The sequence below is a fragment of the Aptenodytes forsteri genome, unplaced genomic scaffold (assembly GCF_000699145.1).
Source record: "Aptenodytes forsteri isolate BGI_AS27 unplaced genomic scaffold, ASM69914v1 Scaffold338, whole genome shotgun sequence".
NCBI lineage: Eukaryota > Metazoa > Chordata > Aves > Sphenisciformes > Spheniscidae > Aptenodytes > Aptenodytes forsteri.
Window position 1 is genome coordinate 1,145,434 of NW_008795124.1, and position 25,972 is coordinate 1,171,405.

The following is a 25,972-nucleotide window of genomic DNA, read 5'->3' on the forward strand; positions in this document are numbered from 1 at the left end:
CCCCCCCCCAGCCATATCTAAAATGTCAGAGTATCGTTTCCATAATGCCATACCATATATACTATATATACACCATGCTATGATGTGGTGGGTTGACCTTGGCTAGCCACCAGGTACCCACCAAGCCGTTCTCTCACTCCCCCTCCTCAACAGGTCAGGGGGGAGAAACTAAGATGAAAAAGCTCATGGGTCAAGATAAAGACAGGGAAAGTGCTTACCGGTTACTGTCACAGGCAAAACAGACTCCGCTTGGGGAAAATAATTTATTGCCAATTAAAAATAGAGTAGGATAGTGAGAAACAAAGGCAAAACTAAAAACCACCTTTACCCACTCCTCCCTTCCCAAGCTCAACTTCAATCCTTCATTCCCGACTTCGACCTCCTCCCCCTGAGTGGACAGAGAGACAGGGAATGGGGGCTGTGGTCAGTCCATAACAGCTCCTCTCTGCCGCTCCTTCCTCCCCACACTGTTCCACTGCTTCAGCGTGGGTCCCTCCCATGGGAGACAGTCCTTCATGAACTGCTCCAGTGTGAGTCCTCTCCATGAGGTTCAGTCCTTCAATAACAGCCTGCTCTAGCGTGGGTTCCCCACGGCCGCAGTTCTTGCCAGAAAACTTACTTCTGTGTGGGCTCCTCTTCACAGGCTGCAGCTCCTGCCAGGAGCCTGCTCCAGGAGCGTGGGCTCTGCATGGGCTGCAGTGTGGATATCTGCTCCGGTGTGGTTGTCTTCATGGGCTGCAGGGGGGCGACCTGCTTCACCATGGTCTTCTCCATGGGCTGTAGGAGAACCTCTGTTCAGGCGCCTGGAGCACCTCCTCCTCCTCCCTCTTCACTGACCTTGGTGTCTGCAGGGTTGTCTCTCTCACATATTCTCACTCTTCTCTCTCACAGCTGCTGCGCAGTGTTTTTTACCCCTTCATAAATACGTTGTCAGAGAGGTGCCACCAGCTTTGCTGATGGGCTCAGCTTTGGCCAGTGGCGCGTCCATCTTGGAGCTGGCTGGAGCTGGCTCTGTCCGACATAGGGGCAGCTCCTTGCGTCTTCTCACAGAGGCCACCCCTGCAGCCCCACCACTACCAAAGCCTCGCCACATAAACCAATACAAGGGGATACCTCCAAAGTACTTAGTTTTTGGACAGATTGTCTACATCTTTTGGAAAAGCACAACTCCTTGTCTCCTGTTACTTCCCTGACATCATTAAGAGTTGTTTCATGTGTCAGGTGGGCATCACAGGAAAAGTGGGGATAGCTGAGGGAAGAGAAGCATGTTCCTTTTAGGTCTGTTGAGGGAGTAAGATTACACCTTCAAGAGCAATGTGGAAGAAAGTACGACGACATTTAAGAGAGGAATAGAGAGATAAGACATTTCCAAGGTGTGCCTTGTTGCAGGGAAGCTGATGTCAAGGCAGATAACCAGAGGAGAGGAGGAGGGACCTCTAAGATTGAGACTGACCTTCTTGGACAAGAGGAACAAGAAAAGGGACATGAGGGAGACAATGAGATGGAAAAAATAAAAATGCCATTCAAAAGTTACTGTTTAGACTCTGCTAAAAAGTCATGAGGCGTTGCCATAATGGGATGTCTCTGGAATATGAGAAGTTGTGGCTGTATAGATAAAACGAAGAGTTTGTGTCTTAAAAAATAATCAGGAAGGAAGAATTGAAAGCATTTGGATCAAACTTACATCTTAAGATGAGAAAGAAGTATGAGTAACCATAGTACAGGTGGTGGTGTTGGCATCAAGCACAGAAGTAGAGGAAAAGAATTGTTCATGGAAGGAAAATTTGGAACTTGGTTTAAACTGGCTGTGAGGTTTGTTACTCCAGTAGTCTCTGAGAAAAAATGAGACAGATTAGACTGAAGAAGATGGACCAGGAATATTTTACTCAGTTTCAGCTGCGAAGTCACAAGTTCAGCCTACTAGAGGTTCCCAAAGGAAAGTAAAATTGTGAAGACAGGGAGATGACATGAATGTAACCAAAGACAGAGTGAAGTATTGTCATGACTGCTGGTGGGTGGCTGTGCTGGGTGTGCTTGGTTCGACCTGCCTGCTCTAGAGAGATTTTGCAGGGATGTCAAGCTGCAGTTTTACTTGGAAGTTGAGTGTCTTAGACCTGGAATTACTGAGAGTTATTAAATAAAACCCTCAGACCAACAGTAATTTGAATAGGGGGAGGTGCCAGAGAGCACAAATTGCATAACCAGCTTCCATTCTGCTGAAAATAGGATCTGGCAGGTCATTCCAATGGTTTTGGCTCAAAATGAACCCCGATCAGTCAGTTGTCAGCACAGTGCCTCCTTTTAATTATCTGGACTAAAATTACAGTTCATTTGCAAACACTTGAACTCGGAATAATTAAGTCTGTTAGACATACTGTGGTAAAAGCAGCTAAAAAGGCTCACCATTTAGGCAAAGCGAGTCCTTCAGCTTCTGGCTTGCCCAGCTGAGCAACCAGAGAGGAAGCGTATGTCTGGCACAGATGCCAAAGTACTGTAAGATACAGTTTGTACTGGATTTTTATCACCTGGTTGCTACATGACTTTTTTATTGTTAATTTAAGGTAAAAAAGAGAGAAAAACTTGAGAGCATCATATGCATGACAGACACACCTAAGCCTACATAATATTCAGCTCAATACTGCAGAAATGTATAGCTGAAGGAATGGACAAAATCCATATGCTGCAAAAATGCTTGTGAGGAGACACAAACAAATATAGCAGCTTTGATGTGGAAATACAAATAGGTCAGTTATGCATGAACCCTGCTGCGCATGGACTGATGCATGCCAGAAGAGGTGCCAGGGATGGGGAACAAAGCTATGGGGGAAGTGTCTGTAGCAGGACAGTAGGCTGTGAGGAAGGCAGAGAAGAACAGCTGGGGTCTTTCTGGCAAGGAGGAGGGAAATAAAGTAGGTGAAAATCAGACCAACCATGTGATCTCATAGCAAAAGTAGTGGAAGAGCAAAGGGGAGATCAAGGTGGCTGGAGAGGCACACGGGGACGAGGTGCCAGGCAGCAGGCAGGCCATGGCACTAGTGGGAGCGCCGGCAGGAGGTGGAGCTGCTCTGCAGGTGGCTCTGGGCACACGCACGACGAGGAGACATCTCCCTCCTCACAGAGCCCTAATAGACGGCAGATCTCAGGAGGGTGAAGCGCCATTGAGGCGGTCGAAAGAAAGGTCCTGGCCACTTACATTGCAGATATTTATTCTCTGCTTCCTCTGCATTTCTGAATGTTTTCTTGCTCTGTTCCTGCCCCATGTTCCCTGTACATCCCAAGGCAGAATGCTCGGCTGGTGTTGGTTCATCCTTATAGCCTGTCCCTTGTAAATGTCTTTAAAAACCGGTGTGTAAACATGGGCACAGACTCCCACCCACAGATTATTGGGCTTGCTGGTGTCCAGCTGGGGAAATGTTGTTCACAGCAAGATGCCTGCAAGACCAGCCTAGAAAAGTGCCCCGGCTCCTTGTGGCATCCCCAGATCCAAAAGGCTGCTGCCTCTGGTGTGAAATCCGGCACTAGTATACCTATGCTGACGCATGTCCACCAGCAGGTGAGACAGCACCAGTGGGTCGTGCCCAGGACTGGCGTGGGGAGTGTTCTCCAAGCAACGGAGCCACCTCTTCACCTCTCTCATTGCCAACCCACAGGCAGACCTGGCCCAGCCTGCCCTGCACCTGGAAGCTGATAGCATCTCTGCACAAAACTGGATGACTCTTAAGTCTGAATGACAAGGCTTTGCCTAAGTCTTCATCCTCATCTCTGGCTGGAAACCCATCCTTTCCTTCCAGACCTGTTCACAGATCAGTCATCTCAGTGCCATGAGTGTACTTCCCAGGGAAAAGGGGTTGGGGTGCAAATTGAAAACTTGCAAATCCTTCACTCCTAAGAGATTTGAATATGCATTAACAGGGCCAAATAGGAAGGTAGACAACCTTTGCAGAACACCTCAAAATTACGCTGTATAATCGTTCTGCATTGCATCTGTGCCCTGCCTGTTACGGACATGTTAAAGTAATCTGGGATGTAATATAGGCATTATTGTTTAGGGTAATCTCACAACACATTAATCAAGTAGTGGGTTCCTTTGGGAGGGTAGAGCTAGTTTCACCATCTTACTTGCAATATATGAATGTAAATACAGATTTACAGTCCAGCCAGTCAAACTCTGTTGAGCAGCAGGCTGGAAGAGTATAAAAAGTACACTGTGTACAGGCAGTGAAATCCTAGATAATGTCTATTCTTCTCATATCTCAAGTGAACACAGGACTACTAAAGAATACAGACTGTTTTAACCTCCTGTAGTAAAGTGAAATCACTTAAATATATCTGAATGCTCCCATTATGCCCATTTCATAGAGGCAAGGTTTAAGTGGTTGCCAGATGTTATACCCTCCTGAGTTTCCAGGCTTGGGTTTTTTTTTTTTTTTTGGTAGTGTATATTCTTTCCCTTTTCTGCCGTCCATTGGTCTGTAATGAAAGTTATGCTGGTGGTTTGACTGTTGTGAGCTTGCGAACCCCTGGCACTACACTTGCAGTTCCCTGGGGTACAAAGGTAAATGCAGCCCTGGAAACCCTGGGGGATCTGTCCTGATGGGCAGCGAGGAGGGGAAGACGGTAGAAAAATTTATTTGGAAAGTCTTTACAGCTCTTTGTGTTGTTCTTCCATGAAGAAAATCCATATGTCGTGGTCTGCGAGGCTTTATGTGTGAATAACTGATGCCGCTAGATTTACACAACTATTTTTTAGCGCTGCTTCTGTGTTAAAACAGGCCTCTACAGTGCCTTTTTATGTGGAAATCTTGTAGCTGGGTGTGGTGGGGAAGCCGTTCAGTGACTCATACTGCAGGGAATTCCCTGATGAATTAGAGTATTTTTACTTCTGGACTTGTGTGCAGTTTCCTTTAACACTGGAGCGAGCGGCTGATAAGAGCAGACTACAAAGGCCCATTCACCGTTCAGCTGCCGCATGTTAAAACGGGGTGTTTATGCTTTGCAAAGCTGAAAATCCACCCCACATAACGCGGTAGGTTCGCGGTATTTTCGTCATTAGCAATCCCAGGTGCTCTGAGTGTCACAGTGCCGAAAAAAAAGAAGGCTGAAGTGGCTGGTGGTGAAGTGCACCCAAAGCAGGGATGGCTATAAATAACAGCGATCGGTCTGTAAATGTCAGGCTTCCTGACAAAACCCAGTGTCTTCAGCTGGCGGCAGCGCTGATGGCCACCTGTCAGCGCAGTGCCGAGCCCAGGCGCAGTTGGAGAGCCCGTGCGAAACGGGGTTTTCTTGCTCCCCTGGCACTGCCACACTCCTGCACTGCCTCTTCGGAGGAGGAGGGATTTGAGGGTCCTTCTTCCAGCCCTTGGCACGGGTCCCCAGGTGAAGCCTTGGCTTGGTAGGGTCAACTGCTGCTGCTGCTGGCACCGGGGGAGTGGGGAGTGGGGCACTCCGCCGGAGACTCTGCAGGGCTTTTGCCCTGCGGTTCTGTGCATGGATGTTTTGTTTTTATTTCCCTTTTGCAAAAAAAACCCTCAAAATAAAACAAATCCAGTATAATACCTTGACACAACTTTTTAGCAATATAAAGAGATGTCTTTCTGTTCAAAATATTGCACTATAAATCTTAAAAACGCCAAAACAAAGCCAGGCATTTGGTTTGGAGAAGACACTTCTTATTACTTGGTAAAAGTAAATAGCGAAATGAAAGGGAATGAAATGAGACCTTTGGAAAAGCCGTTTTCTCCCTTCTCCCTTTTCCTCCCCGCCTCCTCCTCTCCTTCCTCTCCTGCCTCCGTCTCCCCCCTCTCCCTGTATAACAACTGCCCATTTGGGTACGGTAATTCCAGAGAGTAAACTTTAACGGGAATGCCTGAAATGTGTCTGCTTCAGCTTTGTGTTATGTCTGTAATTTGAATTATTTGCATTTTGGAAAGGTATAAATTGCTCTGGTGTACTTTGGTTGGCCGGCGGCCAGGAGGGAGTTGCCTTGGGCCCCGAACCAGGCGGGCTGCTGCAGATGTGGCAGGCGTACAATGGAAACTTTTGTGGTTGAGCAGCCCTCGCTCCTCCAGCGCACACTGACGGGAGGCGGCATCCCGCCTGCTCGCCAGGGTCCCCCAGCATATGGGCACGGGGGGGCAAAACCGTTTTCTCTGGTGCAGGCAGATTGTCTTGATGCTTCAGGCTCCCACAAACCATTCCGGAGCCATTATTCGTTTCTCTCTTTTTTTTTTTTTTTAATTTCAGCTGAACTGTATAAACCTGCAAAACATGTTTACTGTAAGAGGTTGACGTAGTGGTCTAAGGTTTCCCTCCTGGAGCTGGTCCCAGTCCGTGGGCGTTGAGATTTCCCTCTTGGTTCACCAGACGTAACATGAGGAATTGTCTTTTTTTTTTTTTTGTCTCTGCTTCATAACAACTTTTCCTCCCTATGTTTTTGTTAAATGAAATGTCACTAGCTGTTAATGAGTTGTCTATTCCCTACTTCTTCCCTCTCTTCCCCTTCCCCTCAGTCGCTGAGCTGTGATGGTCTGGACAGTCTCAAGGGAATTTCTTGGAGCGAAACCCGTATTGTTCTTATTAGCTTCCAAAGACAAGCCACGGCTCTGGATTTTTATTTTCCTAATAGTTTTGATTACAGCATTTAAAATATTTCTGAACAAACTCTCTTTGTCATCATAAAAATTTCAAAAGCGCGTAAAGGCAGTGCTGCGTGAAGTAATTGAAAGATTAGCTAGAGATGGAGTCGTTTTGAATTTTACTGAAGTATCGGCAGGAAATAAAAAACAGAAACCTGAATCAGATCATTCGTCTTGCAAAGCAGAAATTAAACATAGCAAAAAACCTGAACTTCTGGTAATCCATTTACAAAGGCAAATTGAACACATGTTAACTACTAGTCTGGACGGCTGTAGATTTAAAAAAAACCACACCAACAAACCCCTTACAAAGCAGAAGTTCCTAGACTTTGCAAAATGTGTGATAGTGTCGGTGTTGTGTTACTTTTACAACTGATTGAATTAATTGGGGGGGGAGGGAGGGCTACAAGGGCTCTATAGGGAGTGGGCAGGAGATAAAGGAGGCTGCTCCCAGACAAGGGATGTGTCCTGGCTTGCCGAATTTTGGTCAGGTTTTTTCTACTGACAGCTCGGGGGAAGCATCTGTTGGATAAATTGTGAAGTGATCGCCAGTCCTCCCGAGAAGTCTGCTTCAATTCTGGCGCTCTCAAAAGGCATCGTTAAGGAGACTTGAGCACAGTTTGGCGGCTCCTTCTCTCCCCGCAGCCGAACGTGGCAGTACCAATTAAAGGGATTCCTTTTCCAGCGTCACAATTTAAAATGTAGGAAGAAACTAAGGGTAGATCTGCTAATTGTTTCCTACAGAAAGACCTGCCAAATCCACTGTGCTATTTGTGCTGCAGCTTTCACATTGCACTTCTTTCCATACATTAAAAAGAAAGGGGTTTTGGACGTTAAAACAATCGCCAGGGCTAGTCCCTCAGCAGCATTCCTTTCACAGTAGGACAGCTGTACACAAAAATATTATTTACAGACATTTGTAATAAATCAGGCAGTTCTAAATGCGTCACCTCCATCCTGGCCATGAAAGCGAAGAGAGAAGAAAAAGTGCATTCACTCTTTTACCTTGCCGAGAGCTGTTTTTCTAAGGCAGGCCCACGTCTATGTGATGAAGTTCAAAATAGCTAGTATTTGCATTTGCATGTCCCGATGCTGCAATAAATATACAAAAGAGATGACATAAAGTCTCATTCTCCCTTTCATTCTGGTGACATCTGACAATGGTGGGACTCATGAAGCTGCATGTGTCTCCGCTGCCCAACTTAGACAGCAGTCTGCTTGTGGCCTTTCATACACGTTTGTGTTTTTCTAGGCCTGCAGAATGGAAACCTTACATTTTGTATTATTTTTCTAATTTCTTTGCTGTTGAGTTTTGAAGCCGCAAGGAAGAAAAAGAAACGTGTTATTGACCAGTGACTTCTGTATCAGTGAGGTGCAGGAAAAATGACCAGACAAAACCAATTTCTTCCAAAAGATAGGTCCCCAGAAAAAGTAATAGCTGTGGCTTAAATCTATGTTTGCTTGAAAACAGAAATACAGTAAATTAGGAGGACCCAACACACCACTAGAAGCAGCTCCAGAAAACTGTAGGTGGGACCACTGTAGCTGAGCTAAACCAACTTTAAAATGGAGTCAAAAGCTATGTTTCCCAGCCTATGGCCTTGTCTTTTGATCCAAGCAGCAGAATTATGACAAGCCAGACTAGGAATATATTAAAATAAAATACTGCATGGCTGAGGAGCTTCCTTAATACTAGTTTTTTGTTTTGTTTTTTTTTTAATATTAATGCTGAATATGACTTCCTGCATAGGTAGTGATCAAAAGGTCTCATAGGTAGCAGTATTTTTGTCTGAAAGTTTGGGAAACTAAGGTGTAGAACAATTGCATATTTTGTCCAAACTAGTGGCAGAATAAAATCCTGGTGGCTTTCCCCCATTGCAGTATCATGCATTCTGGATTGTGGTTCCCCCCTTGAAAAAAGCTAAGTGGACTTCCATCATGGGTTACCCAGATGGCCTCCTGGTTGGGCAACACTTGGCCAATGCATTTTGAGAGCTGATTTTCATATATGCAGTGCCCCTTCAAAGAGATTTTTTTGCAAAAGTCATTCTTTTGTAGGCTTGGGAGAGGAAAAAAGGCCGGAACTAGGTATCTTTTTCTTTTGTCTTTTAGATGGTCACCATGTGTGGGAAATGGAAGCCAAAACCGACAAAGAAATGTGCAAGCCAGTAAGTCTGCCTTAAATATTTTAACATCAGGATGAAAAATATATATTGCCTTCTCCAGCACTGTTACTAAAGAGGGATTTCCAAGGCTTTGGCACTGTTTCTTCCCACTGAAACAGAACAAGTACTTAGGCCTCCCCTCCTGGAAATCTTTCTTTAATGGGAGTGTGGGGTAAAAAGCCTTTGTTGGAAGCTATCTGGAAAGTAGGAGAGACCATTTGGAAAATATTTTTTCTTTGTCCAGGATGGGCCAGCCCCATCTGCTCATCTTCTGTCTTGCTGGGTCAGTTCTTCCCTCTGCTCCCAAAGCAATTTCTGATCATTTTCCTTGGCTTACGTCTACTGTCGGCAGAAGAAATGTGAGATCAGCCCCACGGTTGGAGAAGTGTGGCTCCCTCAGCCATGACTATAAGTGGGAAATATGGCCACTATTCCACCTCTGCAGGAATATGCAACAGTTTGTTAGCTGCAAACCTGCTGGAGACATGCAGGCAAACAATTTAAAGACCTCAGCTGAATGCAGGCCAAATGCTGAGTGTTCCCTTTTATTCTTTCAAAAAGTGCCAAGGGACGTTTTGATGGTCATAGCAGATTTCACTGCGCATTTGTGTAAGCTGATGCCCTAAAGCTAAGTCATTCCTTAGCCCTGTGCTGGAGCATTTGATTTCTGACAGTAGAAGATCATCTACACACTCTCCAGCCCTTCTTCCTTTAGCCCTAGATGTTCTTGCAAGATCTCCCATCCACAGAAACTAGCATGCTTAAAACTTCCTGAGTTGTTATATGAAAAAACATTTCACTGTGGAAAATGGAAATATTTTAATAATCATATGCCTGTCCTAATTCTCCTTTCAAAGGAAGTTGTGTTAGGGTGAGATATACTGGGGATGACCTGCCAGCCGAGCGGTTGTGCTTTCTCCTGCTGACTGAGAGACCGCGATTTGATTGTGGTCCCAGATTCTTGTCAGAGGCAGGAGGGATAGAGCCTTGTCCATATGCAGTATCGTATTTACTGTCCAAAGGGAAGAGGTGAAGGCTAGTGATTTTGTAAAGACTCAAGCCATGCTAAAATCTTATTTCTCTACTTCTAGAGTCCTTGGCACAAGGACACTGGGGGCGACGGGAGGCCATCCCTGCCCACGAAGCCCACCAGTTCCCCTGCAGAGAGTGTGTTACTCCTTGTGAGCCTGGGTGCTTCCTTCTCGGGATTGACGTGTGAATACTCTTGTACAGCTCGACTGCCTTAGTTGTGCCTTGACTTTCTGATTTGTTGCTTTTGCAGAATTCGTTGGTGGTTGAGATACCACCTTTCCGCAATCAGAGGATTACCAGCCCTGTTCAGGTCAACTTCTATGTCTGCAACGGAAAGAGAAAGAGAAGCCAGTACCAACTTTTCACCTATCTTCCTGCTAATGGTAAAATACATTCCTTATCTGTGCTAGTAAAAATGAGAGATAATGATGATTACTTAGAAAGATATATGGCTCTGATAATTCTTTAGTAACTTGAGTAATTTGGAGGTATACCTGGTGCTATAAAATGAGAGTGAGGATCAAACCATGAGAGCTGCCTTTCTCTCTGCTGCCCACACAAGAGACCTTCTCTGCAGATTATTTTCTTTTGTATTGGTGGCAGAGACCTGTTGGAACAAGGACTTTTTCTGCTTTTGGGAGCTGAAGAGCCCCAGCACAAACTCACATGTGTAGCCACAAACTGTGAACGCGCTGAGCTCTCTTGCTAAGTTGCTGTCAACCCTCAGTCTGACTTTGTGGCCCCAGAGGGTACACTGCATTTGAATAATACTTCTGAATTCGCACCACAGCATTGTAAGCATGCTGGGCTCTGAGCTGGAAGTGGTGTGAGGATTCTCCTTCCAGTCACCCTGTCCCTCACTATCTCGCGCGGGGTGAAATAGTGCTCCAGGCTGATGCCGCTCTTGGGTAGCAATGAAAAGCACAGTGTGGATGGAGATCAGAGTGGTCCATACAAAATGCTTCATGTATAGGAAATGTTCAGGAACACATGTGCCAATTTATTTTGGAAGCTTATATTGGTGGCTGTGAAGTGACAATAAAGTACTCATGCTAGCTGAATTCCAAGCAGGCTTGTATGAAGATTTTAATAGCAGGTAAATTTAGAATTTTTTTTTTATTTGAAATGGCTCTTTTTCTGAGAACACTTTTTTGGGAAAACAGGAAAAAAGGGTGGTTGTTTTGTTGTTGTTGTTTTGGAAGGAAGAGGAATTAGAAAAATGATTAGGTTCATGTTTTTTTGTAGACTTTCCAAGTGAAAATAGTCCTTCTGAGGGAAATTCCCACAAAGCAATACTTGAGTCATGTCACATGACTTGAAGAGACCTGCCAACTTTTTGCAGGTGAAATCCCATAAAATACACATTTGGAATTTCACCTAGTTAGCTTGCATGCACTCCAGACTTTTATCAGGACTTCAATTTAAGATAAAAGCACAGGAAACCTGACATGGGCAACTGACTGCTTATTGCATATGTGCTGCATAGCTATGCTTCACTGAATCAGCCTACTTATGCAAACTTCATCCCCAGTGGGTATGTCTGTGTATATTTAAAGACTGTTCTTCTCTTAAATTGGAAAGAAAAAGAGTTGTTATTCTCTTTCACAACACTTTTCAGCAACAAAAATCTGTTGTAGAGGCCAACAGGTATTGCCTTGCCACCCAAGTTACGCTCATAAGTATTTCAAATGCATGCCTGTTGTTAACTGCTGTTTATTAAGCAGCATCTTTCCTCTCCAGCCTTTACATAGGCCATTTTTTACCATTTTATTCTAAATCATGGAAATACTATTCACTGCTGCAAAGTTGGTTTATGCTACCAACATTCTGAGTTTGAAGCATTTGATGTTTCATTTGATGTGAAGCGATGGGAATAGCTACCTAGTGACAGACAACAGAGAACCAGCCTAGGCTTTATTCTGCAAAGACATCTTTAATTATGGTAATTGTTGAAAACATCGGGAATCTTGTTTAGTCTGCTGTACTGATTTAAATTCCTGTGAAATCTTTTCATTTCAGTGTAGGGAAACCTGAAAGAAAAAATATACTACCAGAGCAGGGGAAAGGGAAGCAGGTATTGAATAGTAAATATGCCTTCCCCCCATTCATGTTTAGTTCTCCACTCACGTTCTCTTAATATATATGTATATGTGCATATAGGTAATTGAAAAACATCTGACGTTCTTTGCAAACTCTCTCATAACAGTGGTACGAGTGAATGTGCTTCTGCAATCATCAGAATTAATAGTATAGTATGTTTTTATTATGCCTGTGTTGTAGCTGTAAGGTTTTGCTCATAAGTTGCTGGTGGTTGTTTCCATCGTGCCTTTCAAAGATCAATACGATCACCTTGACTACGTATTTAAAAACCATGCACAATGATTGAATCAGTCATTGACGCTGCTGTATTTCTAGGAGTCATTTTAGGATGTCCTGCTTTATTTGATTTCAGTCACAACATTCTTTTAATGTTTCAAGACATTGTAGAAAACCAAAGTTTAGCTCATGAAGAAAAAAATACTTGAGTCAACAACCAGTGTGTGATAAGTGTAAAAAAATGGAAAGGAGATAAGCACTATTTTGGTCCAGGTAACACTTTGTCTCTTGTTTAAACAAATCCCACAAACGCAGAAGGTGTAGGTTTTTGACAGGCAAATGTCAAGAGTGATCATCAAGTGTAAGATGTGGTTTTACACAAATCAGATGGTATCCTGTAAGCTTCTTCTCCTTCTGTGCTTTAGGACTAATCAAAATGCTAACATTTCAGAGTCTACCATAATTTTGCAGGTATTTCTGCATGAGGGATCTTCTAAAAGCTGCATGACACACATTAGACATATATCTTACAGCTCAACTGGACTGTGCCAAAGCAATATACCATATATGGACTAAAGCCTAAATATTGTGTGAGCCCGCTGGCCGTGCTCCTGAGATGGGTGTGGGCACATGCAGACGGTGCAACCAGCAGGAGAGCCATGGGCTTGCTGTGCGGTTCCCACCCGAACTGCAGAGCAGTAGGGTTTTTTTCCTGTAGCTCCTGTTTCTCCTCATTCCCTAGGGGAAAACAGCCAGTGGATCCAGGGACACGTGGCCTCACTCATCCCACCTCCCGTGGATGGTCCTATAGCATCTCCATGGAGTACAGCTCTGTGACATGCAGCCAGCACAAGCTGCCCTCTCCAGCAGAGTGTTACGGTTTCGCCGCCGTAAGGCTTCTCCCGTGCTGCGGAGATATGGCAGGATTGCACTTTTCCTCTGTGTTAGCTCAAGTGTTTTGCAGAGCAGGGACTTACTTGGTGAAGACGAGTTCCTGCTTCAGAAAGAAAAAAAATGCTGTAAAAATGAAAATCTCACTGCTCTGTAAATGGCAAAACAAAACAGAAAGTAGAGGCTTCACAAATGAGAGCCAAGGTCTGGAAAACCGGCTTGCTTAAGTCTTTGGCTTGGGACAGACCGTAAACCTAAGTACTCGTAATCCACTTTTAATTGAAATTTTGATTTACTGTTCTGCTGAATTTGAGCAATCCCCGAATCCTGTATTAGCCTGTATTGTACAGAAATGACTGTAATGTCGTTTTTTTTAGTATTGCTTCAATATTACGCATTGCTGAGCAATTGCATATCAGTTTTGTCCTGGAGCCTGTAGGCTGTAGGCTCTTGAGACTCCTCCCCAGACATGCCTGGCACCAGAAATATAAGTAGTTTCCATACCATTCTGGCACAGGTGAATTCCCGCAGCTCATATGGTAAGTACTAATACATTCTGCGTTGCCACATCCCATCAGAATATGAGGAGGAAGGCGCAGGACCGGACACTGCAGTCAGGAGTCTGAGCAAAGCACAATGAGCAGACGCTTGGATATTTGGCTTTTAAAGTCCCTCCACTGCTGCAGCTCTGTGCAGGTGTGCTCTGTGGCTCCGTTATGTGCAGCAGAACATTTTGGAAAACCATTGGTGAACCCTGCATTTGTGAACCCTACCCTCTAGAAAAATGCTTGGTTTTCATTTCTGTTTATGACTGCGTATCATTTTGCTTCTATGAATTTATTATACCATTGGCCCATATATGCATTTCAAACAGGAGGAATTGTCTTCTGAAATCACTAGACATAAGCGGTAGCATTTGAGGTATAAACTAACCTGGAGAGGCTGAAGAAGCACACAAACAATCAGACATGTATGCTGTCGTTCCAAATCCCGTGCTTTCATCTGCTAAGAAAGCTGAAGGACTTCTCCAGCTCAGAAGACTTTAAACAACACACTGAATGATAAGGGTCACATCTCTGTTTATTCAGATTTCTTTTAAGTAGGTACATCAAAATAGAGGAAACATGTTCAAGAACATATTTTTCGCAGATACGAGCGAATGCTCTCTGATTTCTGTTATCTAATGAATATTGATATTAAGAACAGTGAACATAGAAAAGTTTTTCTTTGGATTTTATTTAGACAAGTAGTGATATTTGACTAAGCAAAGACAGGCTAGTTTGTCTAGGAAATATTTAATAAGCTGGAAAAAGGAAAGTTGATGTGTTTCTTTTACTGGAATGAAAAATACGCTTTTGCAAAGAGTTGATGATAAAGTATTTCCAGTTTCTGTTTCTGTCAGGCTTCTTAATTGTCAAAACATTATTAAAAAATCATTTCACTACTTCTAGTATTTATTAAAATGGTGTTGATATGCTGGGCAACTTTTATTTTGAGACATGTTTCTCCACCCGTAGGGCCAGATTTCCAAGTACACAGCCTTCACTTAGAGCCAGCTTTTCTGCAGTTTCTTTGCCTTCCTGCAGGCACCTGCACAAGCCCCCAGGGTGCTGAGCTCCTCTGAAAACCTGGCCACGTAGGCAAGTGACTTGGTGGGGATGGAGGTCCTTTGAATCTGCAGGTACGGAGCTGTGCTGAGAGCCTGCCTCTGGTGACTAGATGTACCTTAGTATTGTTGTTTACAGCCCGGTGGTGCGAAAGGTGGGCCTATGCAAACCTCATGAAGTTCAACAAGGCCAGGTGCAAGGGTGCTGCGCATGGGTCGGGGCAATCCCAAGCGCAAATACAGGCTGGGCGGAGAGTGGATTGAGAGCAGCCCTGAGGAGAAGGACTTGGGGGTGTTGCTTAATGAGAAGCTCAACGTGACCCAGCAATGTGTGCTTGCAGCCCAGAAAGCCAACGGTATCCTGGGCTGCATCAAAAGAAGCATGACCAGCAGGTCGAGGGAGGTGGTTCTCCACTTCTACTCCGCTCTCGTGAGACCCCACCTGGAGTACTGCACTCAGCTCTGGAGCCCCCAACATAAGAAGGACCACCTCCCGTATGAGGACAGTCTGAGAGTGTTGGGGTTGTTTCACCTAGAGAAGAGAAGGCTCTGGGGAGACCTCATAGCAGCCTTCCAGTACCTGAAGGGTGCCTACAAGAAAGCTGGAGAGGGACTTTTTACAAGGGCATGTAGTTATAGGACAAGGGGTAATGGCTTTAAACTGAAAGAGGGTAGATTTAGATTAGATATAAGGTAGAAATTCTGCACTGTGAGGGTGGTGAGGCACTGGAACAGGTTGCCCAGGGAAGTTGTGGATGCCCCATCCCTGGAAGTGTTCAAGGCTAGGTTAGATGGCGCTTTGAGCAACCTGGTCTAGTGGAAGGTGTCCCTGCCCATGGCAGGGGGGTTGGAACTAGATGATCTTTAAGGTCCCTTCCAACCCAAACCATTCCATGATTCTATGAAAGTGAAGCTAGATGCGGCACTTCGGGACAGGGTTTAGTGGGCATGGTGGTGTTGGGTTGACGGTTGGACTTGATGATCTTAGAGGTCTTTTCCAACCTTAATGATTCTATGATTCTATGATTCTGAAAAGCGTGAGCGGTGCCCACTGCGCATTGCTGTCAGCATCCTCCTAACTTCCTGCCTCTGCTCTAAAATTATCTCCTGCCTGCCCTACAGATGAGTACAAATGGCAGTTTTCTAGTGATTGCATTGAGCAGCCGTGCCTCTGTTTCACCTCGGCTCTTCCTCCCACAGCTCACTTTTTAAGTTAAAAGGTGACATCGGCCGCCTTAGCAGAAGACAATAAAATGAGGACGAAAAGCGTTGCTGCTCTAATGTGACACAGAGCATGGCTTTTGCTGATCATCTCCTGACACCTCTCACCTCTTGAGAATTTGTTGAATTTTCATGCTCGAGGCTGGCAAAATTATTAGCCTAGCCATGTCTGCAAAGTTGTGGTAATTTGGGGGCGGTTGGGGAAGCAGGGCCAAATTCAGTGCTTAGGTTGTGAAAGGATCCTAACCTGCGGCATACGCAACATGACTGTGGCAGAGCCACGGCAGGCAGTGCCTCGGCGGCACCTTGCAGCCGGCCTGGGGAGCCAGAGGAAGGGGCATGGAAGTCAGTGGGAGTGCGTTACTCCCAGGCCCACCTTAGGTCAGTGCTGCATTCCCGGGGCCGTGTGCGAGGGGACTGAGCGTGGCCGAGCCAGGCCTGAAGCCTCGGACCTGCTGGAAGTGTTTCCATCCAGCCCAGGGAGCAGCCGGTCTGCCACAAAGCCTGCTCAGGTCAGGGCAGGGCAACAGGAGGGACAGGGGGGCGGGTTGACCCCAGGGTATTTTTTTTAATTTTAGGTGAAAATATGAATCATGGTTGCTCATTTTTACACTGTGCACTGTTACAGCTGATTTTGTTTTGGCTGCTAGGTGGCTGATGGTTACTTTTGACATATAACAGAGTAACAAAAAGCAGGTGAGATTTTGTCAGAGTCCTGTTTCCATTTAAGAGGATCACAAAATTCATCATCAGCAGGCACATCAGCCCCTTCCAGCAGCCGTGCGAAGTCTGTGGCGGAATGGAGGAGACAGGCATTACGCTCACCAGCATTACCCCCTCGGGTGCTTTTGCTCCCAGTTGCTGGGTCCCCACTAGAGCTGCCCATGCTTCATCCAGGTGACATCCCATTTTGGCCGTCAGCTGGAGCCTAGCCAGCCACATCCGACCTGCAGATGCAGTCATCTTGATCTTTAGAGGCAAAACTCTGCCTCACTGTGTGGTGCTCCATCTTCACCTGGAAGGCCAAGAAGGAGCATTACCTGTGTGATGTCCCTGCGACAGGCAGGGATGGACGAGCCCTATATAGAAGCCCCTGGCTGTGTCTGACCAGCAAGCTCCATCGCAGCAGCAATTATCACCCATAATAGTTAACTTCCAGTGCATAAATGTGTCTTTTGGCAGTACCTCCCTTTTCAAATATTCCACTTCAGACGACAAAACGCAGTCTGTAGTTTCAGTCACCGAACTCCTCTGCATGAGTATTTCGACGACTCCCTCCCTCCCTTACTTCCCAGTGATTTCATATGCATATGTTAGCAAGCGTGGGGCTTTAGGATCTTCCAATTAGCTTAAAAGCCAAAAGGTAAAACTTGTGTGAGGGAGAACAGGGTTTAGAATTACATGGGCTGGATTACAGGAGATGCTTATTTTTGTTCTCCTCAAGTGGTTGATCACCATAATTAATCTAGCCCAGTGATTGATCCTAAAGGGGATGCGGTGGTGGTGGCTGCTGGAGGTGAAATGCACGGGCGAGGATGTGTTTTGCTGGCTGTGGGAGGGGCTGCATCTGTCTCTGAAGACAAAGACCATGTCAGAGCCGAGATGGCTGAGGTCAGCCGGGTCCAAACCCCTCTCCAGAGAGGGCGGATCTGGGGGTAGGACTGGCGCAGTAAGGATGCCCTCCTGCCAGCCCATCCCCGCAGAGGTTCCTGCAGGACTGCTAGGGATGAGGAGCATCGGGCTGCCCCCATGCTGCTGCCTTGCGGGACCCCTGCCCACAGCCCCTGCTCTCCTATTCTCCCCTCGTTGGGAGAGCAGGAGTAATGTCAGTGCTGGCGGTGTAATGTTGTGCTGCATCATCAAAAAAGACCTCACCCCAGTGAATTTTAATGTCTGACAGAAATGACATAGAAAGCCTTGGCCAGTGCAGCCTGGATATTGTGCACAGTTAAACCTCCAGCTCAAGGCGGTGGCAGAGCCGCGTGCTGCGCTGTGGGAGCAGCAGCAGAGCAGCCCAAGCGGGCATACCACAGGACTTGATTTATCCTTTTCAACATTGTAGGATTTAATAAGGTGTTATGATGGAAAATGGATTGTGCCTTTTAAGAATTTTCCCCTTTTATTTTGAAAGAAAGCTAATGCATATCTTCTGTACTAACACAACCCGTGCCCTCCACTTACCTTCCACTCCTCCCCACCCAGTTTAACAGTGTATGCACTAAGCTACCATATATAATCTTCTGTCTCATAAACATGTGTTGAATAACCTAATAGTTTAACAGCTGTTGAAAAGCATTTAGTAAATGAGTTAGCTGGAAAGCACTTTGTAATCAGATAATGGCACTGTCTGAGATTATAGGCTGAGATGTATGCACAAGGCTTCCATCTACCTGGAGGCTATTCTTGTATAAAACTGTACATATGCATCTGATCCCGTAAAAATATATACACATAAACCCAAAGAGGGCAGGCAGGCATGTGTTAGAGGTAGCCCTCCTGATGAGCAGTACCAGTAGCAGTGTACTAGCAAGAGAGGATGAATGAGTTCAGATACTTGCATAGATAAAAGCTGCAATCACACATGTATGCTGCCTACAGCTTCTTGATAGCATGAGGCTCCCTTTGTTTCTGAGTCACCGTGCTCTGGTTTTATTAACTAAAAAGCAAAGGCTTGGTAGTAGCTTGACCTTCAAAAAATGTTTTGGTTGAACTGGTGCCTAGGGAAAAATACCCAGTTCACGGACAGCATCTGCAAAAGTCCCTGTAGTGACTGTCTCAGGAGATTCCCTGGGGTTGAGTGCCCGTCCCTTGTCACTGAGATTGCCACTGCTGCAGATACATTGGCAAGGCATTTCAGAAAGTTTTGCTCGGCCACTGCTGCTCTGGTGTTACAAAACAGGGGGATTATAGTTTCTGAGGGCAGCCAGCCCATTGCCTCTCCCCAACACCAGACTGCTCCAGAGTCAGAATGAGGGGTGAGGTCCTCACTCTGCTCAAGCCTGCTGGATCCAGCCGATGCTGCCGCAGCAGCCAGGATTTTGTCTTTGCATGAATCCAGAGTGGCTAAGCTGTACGTGGAGATGTGTCCACATCCCTAACCGTGTCTCCGGTTGCCCAGCAGCAGAGCAGCAGCAGCAGTTGGGACGACCTGCGCAGCACCTTCTGAAGGAACGTCTGGTTCATGGTGAAGACGGTGTGCTGCCTGGCTCAAAACTGACTGACGGGGGAGGATTTCGAAGGCACAAACGGCATTTCAGAGCTCAGCTCAGTAATGGAGATCTAGCCACCTAACTCCTCAACCCTCTTTGAAAGTCTCATCCCAAATTCTTACGAATTACGAGACGTTTAGTCCAGAAGTTGAAGAAATATGTGTGTGCACATGATGAAAAAAGTAGTGTTTTGATTTTCATATGCTAACCAAAATCTGTGTGCTGGTGCCAGGGAACTACATCATAGTCTGCACCGTGAAAGGTGGCTATTTTGTTTGATAGGTTCAATCAAACTTAAGGGTAAAATAAATATATTATAGTGCCATAAATGTCTGCATTGATAATACTACATGGAAATGGAAATTTGTTAGTTTAATGTTAATCAGGATAAACATCTGTTTAATTTATGTGATCATATTTTCTCAGTTCACGTATTTTAATAGCACCCCCCAAAAAAAAAGTTTAAAAACCCATCTGGATTGCTAAAGTGTAAAAGCAAACAGACTTGTTAGAATTGTCAAAAAATACATATAATTTATATTTAAGTACTTTCTGACTCGCTTTACTGAATGTGCATGATTTATTACTTTTCTTCAAGGTTTGATATATTAACTTTTTACCTGCTAGAAAGGCCTTTCATTTAAACGGGGGCTTGCAGAACTGGCTGAAATATTTCTCCCAGATTCAGACCCACACAGAAGGACCATTGTCTTCCGCCCAGTGCCTCGGTATGATGTCACAACCTGGTCTCTGAGTAAGAAGCTTTGATTTATAGCCAGGGCTGCTGCCAACGCGCGGTTCTCAGAACTTCGTATTAAAGTAGACGACATAATGACATGAGTCCAGAGTCTAAGAAGGCATCATCGAACCATTGAAAACCAATTAGCACACATTAAGTTGCTTATCAGACTAATTTAGAACTGTAAGCTCTGTCATATTTTAATATTCAAAATCGAGGACAATTTAAAATTGTCAGCCGACCTAATGCATTGTGAAGTAGCAAGCGTTTAAAAATTCACCATACGAACTGAACTTGCATTCATTTTTTCCTTTTTATGGCAAGGGCCTGATCCTTCAGCAGAGTAGGGTCTCTCAAATGAGTAACACTACTTTTGAGTCTGAGTGTATGTAAAAACCGCATCATCTTCTCTGTTTACAATTTCACAAATTCTGGCTTCATTGCTGCAATTTATTATTGGCAAATCTCAGTGTATGGCAAATTCAGTCACAATTTTTCATTCTAGCCAGCTGAGAGTCTGAAAGACTGGGTGTTATCTCAGCACCATGGAGCAGCTTTGAGACAGAATGCTTGTTGCCATTTGATACAACTCTGCTGAATTTAAGAAATAGTCCGGTTTCTGCTAAAAGTGCTTGCAGATTCTGAACAGCTGTAGGGCTTTCCAGTTAATTGCCAGTCCAGGCCTGCTGTGTGACTAGGAGTGTCTCTTTCAGCTGACAGGTTTTTACCAAGTCATTTAAGATTTGAAATATTTGAGCTAGAAGTTAGTCAGGCTAATACTGTTTTCTGTTAAAAATTAATCCTGAGAAAATTAACTGTACTCTCTGTATCACGTCACATCTCCCTGTGTGAAGTATTCACTTGTGCAAGTAAGTGATGGTGGAAAAGGATATGTGTTATGGCAGCTAGCTTACCATGCCTCCACAGGGATGTATTTGAGAATGAAACTCCTTTTTCTAGCTCGAGTCTGTAAAGATTTGCAGTTAATCAAGCATGAGTCAATAGGTAAGCGGTAAAGCTAGTCCACGGCTAGCCGGTGATCAGCCCTGGCTGCTCTGGAGGAACCCACTGGGTTCCTGCCTAGGAGAAAATGGTGAAGGTGGGCACGTAAGGTTTATGTCCTCAGCTGCTCTAAGTCAGCTGCAGCTGCTTGCCCCAGCTGAGGGTCTCAGTCCCCCAAAAGTCAGTGAGACAGTGGGTAGGGTGTGTTAGGAACTGGTAGCCTTATTACATGCAAGTATTTTAACTTGTTTGAGTAACACCACAGACACCGTGATGGTAAGCAGGTAGCCAGTGAGTACAGGTACAGGCTGTTCCTGCATTGGTTTTGGAAGGTGTGCCTTGAAATACCCACAGCTCCTGCCTTGGGCCCTCTGCAGTCCTTTGCAAAGTGGAAGTAAATGGTTGCCCTTTTAAAGAAAGAATATAAAGTGATTTACACCAACTTTTGACACATTCAGAGTATTTTCAGAACGACCAGGAGGTCAGACCCACAGCTCATTTGAGTTGAGTTTGGAAATGCAAACGTTGGCAAAGATTTTTGGCCTTTGTCACTCCATTTGGTGAAGTTGTGTAGGCTGGAGAGAAGCAGATACAGGATAGAATGTCATAAATAAACTGTTACTGGTGTAATGTAGCAATTTGTGGTATATCTGTCCTCCATGAGTCAAGTAATATAGTTATTCATGTAAAACGCAAAAGTTGAGGTCTAGCCAGAAAGGGTTAACGTCTTACATTTCTGCTGACATGGTCAGCTTTGCAGGTCTGATTCCAGATCATCTGGGTCATTAGTAACGGTCTCTCCAGGACCAAAAAAAAAAAAAAAAAAATCCTATAGAGCTTCCTTCTCCAAACTGGTACCCTGTGAAGACATTTACACTTTTTTAAAGGGGAGTGAGTGGCTGCCATCCCAGCTTGGTAAGATCCATACGTTCACTCTGCACAGTGTTAAATGGCTATAGAAATGGCAAAGCACTGACTATATTTGTCAGATACAAATCCCTTCACCATTTCAGCATTAATAGTTTCTCTGTCTTTCAGTGTGATACCTATTCTAGTGATGAGATTAGCATACAAACAAAATATATGGTACTTAGCAAGGGGAGACTTTTTTACTGTGTTGAAAAAACACATTAAAAAAGGTAATGGAGACAATTCAGTTGAACAAGTTCAGACACCTCTAAGCCTAAGTGCAGGTAGTATCTGTCCATTTAAAGACAATTTGTTTCCCATTACATGAAATAACTGATGCTCAGGAGTGTCAGTTCAGAGCAATACAAGGGGACAATGTAAACATGTCAAATAAAATGGAGGTCCCACTTAATCTCATATCCCTCCTTCTTGTTTCCCTCTCTGGCTAACAACCTGCCATCAGCAAACAAGCTACTGTGACTTACCCTGACAGGTCCTGTAATTAACACCAGTCTCTATTTTCCCTCTGAACTCTGAATTTATGGACAGACAGGAGTGTCCATGGTTGCTGTCACCGTCTCCAAGAGAGTTTTTGGACTAACAAGTCTGGAGTAGAGTCCCTTCCACGCATCAGTCTGCCCAGTGCAGAGTAGGACTTACTGGTTATCCTCTGTTGGTTGCAGCAGGTGTATTTCAGTGTAGCAACATATGAAAACAGATTCCCAATGTTCATGGCCACTAACCAGACCTCCAAATAGACCCCATGGCATTGCTTTTATAAAGAAAAAATTCGAAGTGAAGTGACAAAAAAAGTGCCTGGTAAACCAAGTAGCAAAGATGTTCTGTAGAAGAGCTACAATGAAAAATCAGCCTGAGATCAGGAACCTGCCTTCTTTAAAGCCTCCAGCCTGCCTGCCACCAGGGCGATAACCCTTCCCTAGGTTATAACAAGTCAGACAACTCCAGGGTTTATTGGAGTTGAATTGCCAGTGGTTGCACTTGGAATTATTTAGCACAGGTGTTTCTATAACAGTGATATATTGGGAAAATTCAGTGTTCAACAACCATCATATTTCCAGCTGTGCTGTGGTTAGTGCTAGTACAGTGAACCTAATATAAAACATGTGAGAATATTTGCTAGCTCAGGAACTTGTTAAAGGTATTTTCTTACAATATCTGAGCTGCTATGTTTATCTAGGTGTGTTTCTTTGGTCTTGCATTTTCATAAAGGGTGTGATATTGGTTTTATAAAGCTGTCACTGAACCTGGAATCTGCTTCTCTGCAACCAAGTGCATTAGTAGCCCTGCTAGCCAGTGCGCAGCACATGAGCAGGTGAAAGTAAGATTATGAGGAATCCAGTGACAGTCCATTATCCATAGCATATTCGTCTTGAGAGCACCTGTGCATCTGTTACATATATAGACATGTTTTTACTAGGGGTGCTAGAAATCTTGAAACAAGTGTTGCAAGTATCTATATGTAAAAGAACATAAAAGGGGCAAAGTTAACAAGAAGCTAGGGGACTATAAAACAAGGGTAGTGAAGTGCATTCACCAAAAGCAAAATTTGTGAGTGTTAAAAGAGGTTTTATCTGCACACACGTGCATTTTTAGGGGTTCAAAAGACTCATACATGAACATAGGAGATGGCTGGAGAATGTATAAGGGTGTTTGTAAAACACATGCAAATAAAAATACAGTCAGAGACACTCAGGCAACACGCATGTGCTCTGAGCTGAGTTGTGCAAAGATGTTTCATTAATAACTTTGTGCCACAATGGGTCGGTTATTCTAATATTCTGAAAGATATTCTCTTGTGTCACCATAAATTTCCAACAGCACCTTCAAGCAATGGCTGTTCCTGTGGATCTCTTTTTGGGAAAGAAGATAAATGCCACTGTGCGTCCGTGCTCGATTGTTGTATGCATTAGAGTTGCATCTGGCTAGTGAAATACATCTACGGACTAGCTTGGCCCTATTATTTATAATTTTCCTGATAGAGAAAGTGGGTGTCTTTTACCTATGCACTGCATATGTTGTAGGAGAAGCAGCAAAGGCATCTCTCTCTGATTTGAGAGAGAAAGCCGATGTGAAAAAGACACTTTGATTTGAGGAGGGATCTCTTCTCTGATTTGAGAAACAGCTCTACATTTGTCATGACTGAGTTGATGCTCATAAACAGTCATTCTGTCCATGTGCTGGTGGTATTTAGAGACATGGCTGGACAGCTCAATTAGAGCCTCTTTTGAGAAAATGGGTAGAGCACGCAGAGGTCTAGAATAGGAGTCAGTTTTTCTTGGTAGCCAGAGACTGAGTTAACATTTGTTAGGAGCTGGCATTAGCCGTTTGGATCCAACTTAGAATCACTGAGAGTTGGATGCAACTTACTGAATATTTTACACCCATTGGCTGGTTAGTAAGATTAAACACCATCATGTAAAAACGAAATAAATGAAATCCTACTCTTTCAAAAATACCCTCATAATTGAAAACTTCTTGTACATAGTAGTTTGTCATGTATCTTTGCAATTTTACTTTCACTGAACTCTGAAAGCCCCATCTCTACCTTATTATGTTCCAGTTTACCGAATGTGCAGACATTTATCAAATGGGCCATCAGTAGCCGTAGAAATGCAGTAGTATATCCAAGTTAAAATTCTTGCTTTGATTACTACAAATCCATGGAGCCCTTGGGTCCAAAGCTTCCACTGAAGCACAGCTATTTGCAAATAGATTTTTATAGCACATTAGTGCTGGAGGAGAGTCCAAAGAAAATAGTCCTTTTCAATATTAGAACCAGCTGTGACTTTCTTGTGCTGATGACTCATTCATTTTTTTTTATAGGGTGGGAGAACTAGGCAAAAGACACACAGAGTCTTATTCAAGACGTTGTTTGTTTTGCAAAGGGTATCCTAGCCACAAGCCAACTTGATCATACCAATACGCAACTCATGTTTATTTAAAACTTTTTTCTTTTAACAGTTCCAATTATAAAAACAGAACCCACAGATGACTATGAGCCTGCTCAAACCTGTGGACCAATGAACCAAGGCTTAAGCCCTCTCTCTAAACCATACTACAGCCAGCAGATCATGATGCCCCCTGATCCTGGTTCGTGCCTCGTGGCTGGCTTTGCCTCCTGTCAGCAGAGAAATGCCGTGATGTCACCTTCTCCCAACGCAAGCCCCAAGCTGCACGACCTTTCGTCCTCTCCTTACAAGTGCATCCCCAACCCGGGCCACAGTCACCTCGGACTTCAGCAGCCCGCTGGAGGTGTCCCCACCATACAGGAAGTGCCAAGGTCTATAGTTGTGCACCCAAGCTCCCCCGAGCAATCATCTCACATCATGCTGCAGCCGCAGGTGAGTCAACATCTGAGCAGTAGCTGTCCCCTTGGTTATCAACAAACACTCTATCCCAACAGTCCCTCTTCTCCAGTTCCATCTGTTACCCAAGAGCCAACCTATTTGCAGTCCTGCAGTCCAACTCACTCATCCATAATGGGTCAACAGCAGCAGCAACTGCCGAAGGTTCACAGAAATGAGTCTCCAACAACCCAACCACTGTCATTGCCAGAGTTGCATGAGGAAAGTAATCATAATTTGGCCCCTATTCCTGTAACGATCAAGCGAGAACCTGAGGAATTGGACCAGATGTACCTGGATGATGGTAAGTCTTCCGCAGCATAGGTTTGCGTTCAACCATGTTGCTATATCAGTGAGTTCCCTTAACCCCTTCCTCCTTTTGAATCCTGGTGGAAAAAAGTTCAATTAACAGCCTGGTGGAATGGTGCGGACTTTTGCTTGGATTGTCTCTATATGGGAAAGGGCTCTTTAATTTCGTTTGCGATAATGAAACCGTATTATCTAAGCATTAAATGCTGTTAGTTACTGTAGAGCCAGCTGCATGACCGATAGCTATGTTGCAATAATCTTAACTGTATGGTCTTGGCTTATGCCCATGCCAGTGACCTGTGGAACCGCAGTGAAAACATATTTAACATTGTCCCATCCATAATGCAGTGAAACGTCTGATGTGCAAATCTGTTCACTGGAACTAAATGATAAACTGCTCTACTTCAGTTGAGAAGGTTCAAATTAAAAATGGAGGCACATCTTTCAGTGTAACTCTTCAGTCTGGTGGCATCTGACATTAAGACTACTTTTTCTTCCATTCTTATTGTGGACTTGTTGCGGCCTTTTTTTTTTTTTTTGCTTTTGTAAGATTTTTTTTGTTTATGTATTTTT

The 25,972-nt window shown here is 44.4% G+C and overlaps 1 protein-coding gene across 2 annotated transcripts in view; it reads left to right on the forward strand.

The window, feature by feature from the left end:
- Nucleotides 1–25,972, forward strand: part of NFATC1 (nuclear factor of activated T-cells 1) — a 114,871-nt gene that overhangs the window by 55,997 nt on the left and 32,902 nt on the right. Inside the window, exons 7-10 of one of the 2 annotated variants that reach the window (XM_009277185.2) lie at nt 8,748–8,803; nt 10,083–10,215; nt 24,708–25,087; nt 25,164–25,311. In XM_009277185.2, coding sequence (XP_009275460.1) covers nt 8,748–8,803; nt 10,083–10,215; nt 24,708–25,087; nt 25,164–25,226 — 632 coding nt within the window. In that variant the 3' untranslated portion in view covers nt 25,227–25,311. Of the gene's footprint in view, nt 1–8,747; nt 8,804–10,082; nt 10,216–24,707; nt 25,088–25,163; nt 25,312–25,972 lie in introns of those variants that run through there. The other variant, XM_009277187.2, reaches the window with a different exon arrangement.